At 35.4% G+C, this 11,433-nt stretch overlaps 1 protein-coding gene across 1 annotated transcript; it reads right to left on the minus strand.

The window, feature by feature from the left end:
* Positions 1 to 282: 282 nt before the first annotated feature.
* Positions 283 to 4,400, minus strand: LOC141643222 (biogenesis of lysosome-related organelles complex 1 subunit 2). Its single transcript, XM_074452277.1, has 4 exons — positions 4,191 to 4,400; positions 4,032 to 4,097; positions 2,357 to 2,529; positions 283 to 711 (listed from the first exon to the last, which is right to left on the minus strand). The coding sequence occupies exons 3-4, from the start codon at positions 2,471 to 2,473 to the stop codon at positions 445 to 447; spliced, it is 384 nt and encodes a 127-aa protein (XP_074308378.1). The 5' UTR covers positions 2,474 to 2,529; positions 4,032 to 4,097; positions 4,191 to 4,400; the 3' UTR covers positions 283 to 444.
* Between the last annotated feature and the right edge of the window lie 7,033 nt (positions 4,401 to 11,433).

An 11,433-nucleotide genomic window follows, 5' to 3' on the forward strand; every position in this document is an offset into this window, starting at 1 on the left:
TTGTGAGGGTGCTCTATCTTTGGGAATCTTTGTTTGATAATATAGTTTTGTTTAATTTGATTATATGAATACTTATATTATTAATTCATTTTAGCTTGCATTGAGTTACTTTAGTTTTGATAGGGGTATCTTAGTATATTTAATGTATGAAATTTTAATTTCTGATAAACTGTTGTATAAAAGACTAATTGAATTTATACAACCCTTAAAACATGAAAACCGTAAATTGAATTTATCGTAGTATGTTATTGTATTAAATCACTAAAGTATTACACTAGAAACAGAACAACCCGTGAATTTCACGGGTCACAAAACTAGTTAGTACTCCGTATGTTTTAAAACGCCATAATCAAGCCAATTTCCAGAAAATTCAATAAATGCACAAATTGAGGTCTCGAGAAAAGAGAAAAAAGAAAAAGGAATAAAAGAAGGGAAAGATTACAATTAAGACGGTGGATTTTGGTACGCTGATTGCACCTTTTTCTCTAACACAGACACATATTTATCAAGCATTGAGATTACAGCTTCAAATTCCGTCACTTGCTGATCTATCGCATCAATCTGGTGAACATACTCATCAAACCCACCACTCTTCTGTTTCAGTTGCTCCACAAAGACTCTCAAGCCTGAAGCAACATCACCATAACTATTGTACTCTTCTGCCACTCTAAGATTCATTTTTTCCAATAGTTCGAGGAGATTGTTCGTCCCCTGAAACATGTGGCACATTGCAAGTTAGATTTGAGTGTTTTACATCACAACACAAAATATGCAGAACCAGCATCACCAATACCTTTCACCGTGTACGCAAACCAACACGCATGTGCATGTGCACACTGCACGCACACAATGTTCATTTCAATCCTATACTCAATAACCCTTTGTTTGTTTGTCAATTACCATTACAGCAACCACTTAAAAAGAGTAATCAATAAACTGTTGAATATCTCCAAAATTAGCTCCATGATCGAAAACACATTCTCAATCACTTTGTCCAACAATTTTTTTTTTTAAAAAAAATGACATTCTAATTGTTTGGTTGAAGCAGGGAGTTTTATTAGTTCTTACTATATCCCAAGGCCCAAGGAAGTTTCCATGCTTCAAAATTGTAGAGAGAAAAATTCCTAAAAAACGAACAAACTAGGAAAAAGCTAGCAAAAGTAAAGAACAAAAAAAAAATCAAAGAAAAAGAGTCAAATAGTGTATGTTTTAGCAAAAGTAACATTTATAATATATTCCTCATGAACTTATTGCAAATTCTATTCAACTCACTAACGCAGGTAAGGAACTTATATTTTTGGCAATCATGGTTATGGAAGAGAAGTCCATATTTCCAATGGAGCCAAAGATTCATTACTCTTTGGTTCTGGATTATGATGGAATAAAGCAAAATGACTCACTAAAGTGGCTGCGCTTCTTTCTCTTGTGAAGTAGCGGTCCTTCGATGGAGTTCTCGACGCAATTTTCATCTTGGGTCATTCGGAAACAACCTCTTTGTGTTGCTAACACAAGGGTAAGGCTGCGTACATCCGACCCCCCTTACCCCGCAATTTGCGGGAGCCATTGAGGCACTGGGGTAATGTTGTTGTTGTTGTATGGTTATGGAAGAGAAAACATGACATCAATTAGTTGATACATTTTGGCAGAGTAGTTAAAGAAGCTCCCCGCTATCAATAGTGAAACTTTCAATAAATTGACACGTCTTTTGTGATTGGCAATCATACCATCAACGCCCTTTTAATTTCTAGACCTTTTAGCGATTTATTGAGCCGACAACTAAATACTGTTTTAGTAGCGATCTCATGAATGGAAAGAAAGTATGACATCATAGGACACCCAAATTCCAAAGAGAATTATTTCCTAGTTCCGTCAAAGCGAAACTTCTTGAGACTCTTGAGACTGCGATTGTTTCATTTGAATCCATCACACTTGAATTATTCCAGATAACTGATTTGCCCCCACTAATGCAACGCGCCACGATACAACTCAATGTCACCCTTGCCTAAATTTGCACACTATGCTATCCTTTCTCGTCAGAAAAATTTGCCAACTATGGTTGACAAACTCTTCAATATTCGTCTAATTAGGTTTACGTCAGTGATCACTAATCAACCAGCAAAAGTAGGTTTACATATAAATCATACAAACAAACTTAATTAACATCAACAATCCTAGCAAATTATAATAATTCCATTAAAACCTAGTGGCTCATGAATGATAATGGAAATTAGGTCTAGAGACTCTAAACTAGTGAAAAAAAACAAAGATACATTGATAATTAAGATTTTGATGAAACCTAATTCACAAAAATAAATTACTCCAGATTTACGATTGAAACAGGGAAAGCAGGAAAAACCTTAAGCTCAGACGTAATCATTGAGGAAACGCCATTGAAAAGATGATTGAGTGCATCTGCTAGTTCGTCAGTATGATGCTGGTTTTGTTTCCCGATTTGATCTTCAGTTTCCGCCATTGTTGTTAGGTTGATCGACAGGTCGTTGTTAGGTTGATCGGCAGGTCATTAATTTGCTGTTGTTGATTATCACGACTATGTTAGTTTGGAACAACTCATAATACTTGACTTCTGTGCTTCGTGTATATCATGTGTTCAGTCAAGCCTCAATCCTTGTTTTGGTTTTTTCTAGTTTGTATCATGTATATAAAGTCTGGAAACTTCATGGGGCTTTGGGATATTGTAAGAGCTAATAAAACACCCTACTTGGACCAAACAACCACTATCTCTAATACTTTTTTTTTAGATGTCAACAAATACGAAGTATTTTTTTTAGAATGGAAGAAAGACATGAATCTGTATAGGAGACGCAATGCTGCGTGAAATAATTTTACAGTCACATTATTTTTTTAAAACAAAGATTTTCGATTATGGGCTGCATCCCCTATTCCCCTCCACCCCCACATCCATCTACCCTACCATTTTGCTGAGGCCTGCCAACAATACTTCTCTGATGGATAATACCCTTTGATGCAAATAAATCATTACAGTGGGTTTGAAAGAATTCAGTTCCATTATCTGATCTTATAATTTTAACCTTGGTATTAAATTGAGTTTCAACCAAACTAAGAAAATTGCTTATCAATTGAGGCACTTGTGTTTTCTGCTGAATCAAAAAAGTCCAGGTGCTTCTGGAATAGTCATCTAGTATGGTTAAGAATGACTGGGCACCAGTCCTATCAGACTGTTTATATGGTCCCCATAAATCCATATGAACAAGATCAAAACATTTAACAGCATGGGAAATACTTCTATTAAAAGGCAAAGAGTGATGCTTAGCCAAAATACATGTTTCACAGAACATTTTATTAACATTGTGCATAGTAACAGGATCAAATTTTGCTCAAAAAACGAAGTTTGCCAATTACTCTTTTTTCTTTAAGAGAGTAAAAAATTCTTCTTTTTTTCTTCAGTACACAAAAATTATCTAACTAGACATCAGAGTGTTTAACTACATGCCTGCATATCGTAAGACATCCTCACTTCAACATAAAGCTCAACCGTACTGTCACGAATGCTTATATTCTCCAAACAATTTCAATCCTGATTGATCAGGTTCAATAGACTGTATCTTGTGAGACACCAGAAAAGAATCTAATCGTAGTTGACCAATATTGAACGTCATAATTGGTCATAAGATCATCCAGAGATAATTGAGGCAGGCAATAAGCAAAAAGCGCAAATAAGGACAACTTCTCACTTTCCGAATACATGACTGAGAAACCCCTATAACACCTAGTTTTATGTCATGACAATCCTGACAGTCCCCCATCCCCTTATATTCCACTCCCTCCGTTCCAATCAATAGTTATCATTGTTTATTTCAAACAATGATAACTATTGACTGGAACGGAGGGAGTACTACCATTTCATTGGACGATAAACGGACGCCACTTAAAGTTATCCGCTTAAAAAGCTGACCTAATTGCAATTAAGTTAAATCAAAAGAAGTAAGTGACAATTAAGAGGAATCTCAGGCACAATGAATTTATGAAATTAGAGAGGTAAAGAATTGTACCGAATAATGATGGGCGGAAGAGTGGAATAGGAGTGATGAATTAACAATTGACGCCCTATTACAATCCTGCAATTAACATTTAACACGCTAAAAATTGATCATCTTAAACATCCTAACAATTAATTGAAACAAAACCTTAACAATTATAATTATACTTACAATCGAATAGCATGGTGGTGGTCGGTGGGTGCTGGAAATGCCGCCTGTGAGAAGCTGCTGTGAGTGATACGGCGGTGAGCCGGCTAGGGTGTGATTGTGGGAGTCGAATTTGGTGAGGAATTTGTTGAGATCCTGTGAATGGTAGCGACAAGCCGGGAAGTATAGGTGAGGAATTTCATTTTTTTATTATTTTACGTGTTACCCTCCTTCTTTCACTTTTCCCAAGTGTATCCCTAAGTAAGGTATAATACTAACACAAATTCTTACTATAGACGGACATTATCCGTCTATACGTATAGACGGATATCATTTCACCTCACAAAATACCCATTTGCCATAAAGTGGGGGAGCACATGGGGGTGCCCCACCTTGTCCCCCCTACCCATTTTATTAGAGGTCTTTACCCGTCTGTTCGCCCCACCCGTCTATACCAAGACCTATTGTAATACTAATTGTACCTCAAGTGCTTAAGTTCAATTAGTTATTCTCATTTGTAATTTAACTAGCCTAAATCGTTAATCTTGTTGGGGTATGTGTCCTCAACAATTGTGCGATCACATGTTTAAATCTCAAATTAAGAATACGTAAGGGATGATTCATTTGTATAGTCAACTGATCAACATTAATCAGTAATGATTGGCTAACTAGAGTTTGACATTACTGTCGTTCGACGATGCTGATCAGTTGATCCCTTAAGGTCACACCTAAAGGACAATTCCCTTAATAGACAAGTTGATTAATTGTATGACGATACAAGTTAATCAATTCCTTAAAATTGAACTATTCAATTGTGAGATAGAATATTTATATCTTATTATAATTGGATTAAATAAGATTTATTTTTAGCAATTGAAATATTTTATTACTAAAATTGATTATTGTTTGTGAAACAATTGAGATAAGAATAAATGGTTAATTATAATTACAATATGTTGTGAATTATAATTATATGACCCATTTTATTTATGTGATCAAGAATCACTAGTCGATTTGTTGTATGTAATTTAATTAATTTATAAAATGATATTTATTTGATAAATATGTATTAAATTAATTAATAACATGTAACATACTACATGTAACATATTGTGTGACAAGTGACAAATTGACAAAATAAAATGGAGGTCCATTTTACACAAATGACCGAAATATGGAGGGAGTAGTAGTGGATTGTGGGTGATATTATTTTATATGATAAAATCATGGATACTCCTTACTAGCCTTACACCTACTCTAATTAGTCTTACACATCCTATTTCTTGTGAAGACCAAAAGTAAAAGTAAGATGTCATTTTTGGCCATATGCTACTCGGCCCCTTCCTCCTCTATATGAGAATTTGTTCTAATTTTTACATTTATTCATCTTACATGTATACTTTGCTCATCTCTCTCACAATCTCTCTAATCTTGTTTTAGAAAATACAATATAAGATTACTAGAGTAGTAATAAGTATATTATTAGAATAAATTTAAGGATACTACTATATTAATCTAGTTAATTAATATAATAGTTTAAGGAATTTGTCTTGAGTGCAATCAAAGGAGAATCTCTACATTGGGATTTTGGAGGATCATCCACCATATTTAAGCTCAAGAACAAATAAGGAAGGTGACTTTATTTGTGCCCTATTTTCGAGCCATATAACAATGTAAGGGACATTATTTTTCTTATTTAATCTCTTATTTAGTTATACATGCACTAGATCTAAAGAACTAATAATTAAAATGTTAATTTGTTCACTATTAGAAGAGTCTAATAATAGATATAAGAACCTAACAACTAGTTTTAAATCCCGTGAAAAATCACGGGATTTGTTCAATAATCATTTCATTATTTACTTTCGAGACTTTAACTTTATTTGTTCGCATCTCATATTTAGGTACTCCGTAACAATTACCGTGCTTTCGCTAGTTGTTGAACTAATAATAAACAATTCATCGGGGTTATAACTTAAGAGCGTTTTTAATGCAATTTTCCAAGGAGTTAACTTTATAATCTATTTCTAGCTCTTTAAATCCATTTTATTACTTGTAACATTAACTCTTTATATTTATTAACTATATATAGAAAATACCATGAAGAACTCTCCAACACATTTTTGGATCTCATCCATCCGTTTTATCATTTATTTTATCAGCTAAAAGTAAAAGTCTATTAAGATGCTTTTATAATTTAGGAGCAACTAAAGTTGACATTAATAATATCGAAGTGGCATTATCTCTTCCCATATATAATAAACTAAATACGGAGTAATCATTATAGCTTTACATAAGAAAGATCCTCTTATCCAGTTATCCTCCAAACAAATTGCCTTTGTTAGGATTGCTAATACTCTCTTAGATCCTTATTGACACAATACACCAAGCTTGTGGTGATAGATTTCAAATTTGTTCTAGTACTCTACTGAACAACTATAAGTCTAAATCTTAAAACTAATCGGCAATGTTTTCAATTGATTGTTCATTATTGATAAGAAATACGGGGTATTTTACCGTATATAATCAAATGTAGACTTTTTAGAAATACTAGTTGGTTGCACCGTGCGCGTTGCGCACGGTACCCCAAGATAGTTTTGCATGTATAATATATTCGACTTGATAAATATATTATGAAAAAATCTTTTTGAAGTCTGGACAGCGGACATTGTCAGTTTCGATTGACTCTGTATACCCTTTTAGGGCCGATTATATTGAAAGTATTTTCCGAAAGTCTATATGAGATAAGAAGCGTATAGGCTTAGAAATCATAATAGCATAAACATATGCTAGAGTACTACAAATTGCAATGTATACAGTTAAACAAAGAAACCGTATTGATTACCTTTTACACAATTTTTAACGGTGTATATTGATATTAATCTAGATTACAACTTTTTCCATTTATTTTACATGTTCTACTTTACTTTTCATTGTCCCCTAAAGAAGGTTGAGACAGCAAGTTAATTGATCGTATACATGCAAAATCTTCACCCTCAACCTCGTCCTCCTGTTTCTATCTCTTTATTCTCTCTAACGCCGCCGCATCCTAAGCCACCTCCCCCTCTTCAAAACTCGTGGTTCTCCTTCTTCCTCCTCTCTAACTTTTGTGTTCCTCGATTTTCTTTTTATATATTCTCTATTTTCTCTCATTTTCCACTTGCTCTTATACTACTTCTCTCATTTTCCTCGTACTCCTCCTCCATATCTTCACTTCTCCTCCCTATTTCGATATCCTCTTATCGTTGGCATCCCCTCTCTCTCTCTCTCTCTCTCTCTCTCTCTCTCTCTCTCTCTCTCTCTCTCTCTCTCTCTCTCTCTCTCTCTCTCTAACGTTGTCGTCTCCTTATGTTCCTCCATCTTATCATCCTCCTTCTCCTATTTCTTATTCGTCTTCTCCCTTATATTTTTGTGGCTCCCATTTTTTCTCGTACCACGCCTTCATATTTTCCCCTTTTTCCTCCCAATCTTGCCTATTTTTCCTTCCTTTTATGGTTCACGTCCTGCCATTTCCCTCTCCTTACCTGCTATTTTTCCCCTTATTCTCTTTCTCGACCTTTATCCTTTTCCCCTTATTCTCCCCCTCTTTTGTTCTCTTTAACGTTACCGCCTCATTATTCTCATCATCCTCCCTCTTTTCATCCTTATTGTCCCATTTTCTATTCCTCCCCCCTTTCTATTTTCATGTTGAATTATTTAATAAATTTTATTTTTTAAGTAGAGTTTTGTTATAATTTTTCATAATCTCATTATAATCATTTCTCTTCCTAATATTACTACTCTTCCTCATCCCTTTTCTCCTCTTACTACTCGTCATTTCCCTCTTACCCCCTTCTACTCCTCTTCCTATTTCCCCTACCTTTCCCTCTCTCTTGTCGTCTTTATTTCTCCATTTTCTCTCTGACATCCTCCCGACCTCAACCACCTCCTTCTCCCCCCTCTATCTCCTTCACTCTCTCTCATAACATTTTTCATGCAAATTTGTTAAGTGGGATACTATGTTGGTGAATCAATTGCTTTAAATTTGACATTCAAGATCAATAACCTTAGGTGGACGTGGAGAATTGGAGATGTCCTAATACCCGATGTTCTTTTAGAGTGACGTACAATCAATCCAAGATTAAAAATTAATGTCAATCATATAGATATTAAAGGAGAAAATACTTGTAGGTATCATAGACCCACCTTCTTTATCCTCCATATATTTGTGGTAGTTTCTTTTCCAGTGTCTAACACCGTCACAATAGAAATATGGTTGATCGAGGTTGGCACCTCGTACGGGTTGACTTTGCTTTTGCTTTTGCCTTGTATCAACACCATATCCTTACCAACCTCCTTCTTAAACTACATCATATCCTAAAAATCAATAGGATAATGGGAATTGATAATGTAAAATACAGATTGAATAGAGAATTAGTAGTAGTAAGGAATGGGGAAATGATAAAGGGGAAATGGGTGTTGGAGAGGGAAGAAGGAACCTCCTCCTCCTCCTTTTTCCTAGCTTCCTCTACCCCATCTTTCTCTGTTTCTCCCTCTTTTCTCTCCAAACGCCGTCGTATCTTAAACCACCTTCTCCTCGTCAACCTTGTGGACCTTCTTCTTCCTTTTCCCTTTCCTCATCTCATATACATTTTATGTTCCCTTATCCTCCTCTTATATATCCTCCATTTTCCCTCCTCTTCCACTTGCTTTCGTATTACTCCGCTCAGTTTTACTCCTCCATATCTTCCCATTTCTCCTCCCCCTCCCTTCATCTTTCCCTTTCTTCTTATCGTTCACTTTCTTCTACTTCTCTCTTATCGTTTAATTCTACATTTTAATCATCTATTTTCCTATTACAACTTCTACTCCTCTTTCTCATTCTACTCGCTCTTCCCTTCCCTTCCCACTCCTGTTTCTCCAATTCTTTTCCCTCTCATTATTTATTATTTCTCTCTCTCCATTTTCTCTTCAACTTTTTTACGTCCCCAAACACCTCATTTCCTCCTCCATTTTCTACTCATACTATTCGACCTTCTCCTCTTAGCCTTCTTATTTCTCCTCCTCCTCTTTCGTCCATTTTATCTCCCTATCCCTCTCCCTTTTCTCTCCAACGTCGTCAGATCCTAAACCACCTCCCCCTTTTATCCTCGTGGCCCTTCACCGTAACTTCCCTCTTCTTTCCCACGATATTTTAATCGTTAATGTTTCATTTGCATGTTAGCGTATCTTTATTAGGTTCTGCTGTCTCTACATGTTGCGTGTCGATCATAATGAAACTTTTATTGTCATATTGTTTTGGTGATTGAATCAATTGCAAACTAAATTGCAACCATTTGTAAATAATTCGTATTTAACTTGCCAAGAGAATATGGATATCAGACTATAACTACACATTTTGCGTAGATTTTTTTTTTTTTTTTTTTTTTTGCGGCTGTAAAATTATATTTGCTTAGATGGTTAATGTTAGAAAATGACTAATTCCTCTTACTTTTCTCCTACACGCCATCTTATTTTCCTTACCCTTACTCGTCCCTTATGCCTCCTTTTCATTCCCATTACTCGTCCCTTACGCCTTATTCTTCTCTTCTCCTCTCCTCTCACCCTTCCTTCTTCTTCATCTTCCCCTTCCCCTTCCGGGTTCCGGTACTATTTCCCCTTACCTTACCTTCTTGCTTTGGTTAAAAACAATTAAATTGTAATTAGCTCTTGTATGTAAAAAAAAACATGTAAAAATCGCATGAAAGTTTTAGAAAAATTACGAAATACCTTACTTTGAATCGTGTAAAAAGGTTAATAGATTCTATGTATTAGCATATACATTAACAGTAGCATTTGCTTTTATTTGCTCCTTCCCCTTCTCCTTTCCTTTCCCATTTCTTTTCCAGATGCCTCCGTCCTCTTCCTTCCTCTTCCTCTTCCTCTTTCCCTCCCCCCTTTTCGTTTCCCTTTCCTCATTAACATCAGACTATTACTTTTATTCTCTTGTTTTGCGTCTTGCATGTAAATACAAAGCGTCTTGCTTGTGACGGACAATATCCGTCACAAGCTGAATACCTCTCACAATAAAGCAAATGGGTTGGCAAGTGAGAGGGAAAATGGAGCACCCATGTATATTGTCACTTGCATCTTGTGAGAGGGGCACTATCCGTCTTCATCTTGTGACGGATAATGCCCATCTTCAATGAGATTTTGTGATGTAAATATACCTTTGGAGATCTAAACCCTTTTTTGCTTCATTGCCTAGTACCACGGGATGGTCATAAAGTTTCTCAATAACTTAAGACCGAACCAAATTACTCCGTAGGATGTAAGAGAATGCAATCAGTATACATGTTTTTCCTATCGGCTCTCATTTATATTTTTTATTGCATACAACTTGGCACAACCATTTTCGAGGTTCTCATTAGCTCATTTGCACATATTTCTATCAAAGCTGAATCAAAAAAATATTCACCAAAACCTTAGTATTTCACTTACTGGATCACATCATTGAATCTCATGAGACAACCAACACAAAAAAGTGTGATCGTTTATAATAATGGTAAAATCCAACCACCATAAGAACCATAAATACTATTCAATTTCAGGTCCTCACCTAAAAGACTACAAGCATGTCAAATTAGAAGTTGCTTATCTGTTCTTTTTACATTCAAAAGTTAGCAACCATCATTTCCACACAACTCCTCATTTACAGAGTCCACTCTAACAATCCGTAACTGCTTACAATTTTTTTTGTTTTATCAGTGAACCCAAATGGCCGGAAAAAAGTTGATCTTCTTATCTTGAAAAAACATGAAGCCTCAAAGCCATATCCACATGACATCAAGAAATGAAAACCTGCAAAAAGATAAAAGAGGCGAACTGAAGACTGAAGAGAGTGCTCCCATGAGCTGACATTTAGCAGATCCTCAAATTCAATTATGCTAGACACAAACAAGGCACTCCAGATTTCAGAAATATCTTCATTAAATTTCTCAATAGGAAACCCGGTTAGTTTCGCAGGTACAATTTCTTGTTTCTATAGAGACAAGCAGACCATCCTCACGATAGCAGTCCTACTCCAACAAAAATAGAATAAGATGTTACTCAAATGTCATTCGATGGAATGAAACCAATTTTAAACAAAGCAAAAACTAATCCTAGCCTAGATGGAAATAAAAAGTAAATTCTATTAATGCTCTCTTTACCTGGAGGAATCGTGGGTAATGTACACTACACTATTTTCGATCCTCGAGTTTAGCAGTAAACAAAATTTTTCCTCTTTTCCCTCGGAACCTTCCAATAC

The sequence above is a fragment of the Silene latifolia genome, chromosome 2 (genome assembly GCF_048544455.1).
Source record: "Silene latifolia isolate original U9 population chromosome 2, ASM4854445v1, whole genome shotgun sequence".
Taxonomy (NCBI): Eukaryota; Viridiplantae; Streptophyta; class Magnoliopsida; order Caryophyllales; family Caryophyllaceae; genus Silene; species Silene latifolia.

Bases quoted from the DNA above. Each gene is read 5' to 3' on its own strand.
- LOC141643222 (XM_074452277.1), bottom strand. From the start codon at position 2,473: ATGGCGGAAACTGAAGATCAAATCGGGAAACAAAACCAGCATCATACT. The intron at 712-2,356 runs GTTTTTCCTGCT...CACATGTTTCAG, and splicing joins TGATTACGTCTGAGCTTAAG to GGGACGAACAATCTCCTCGA.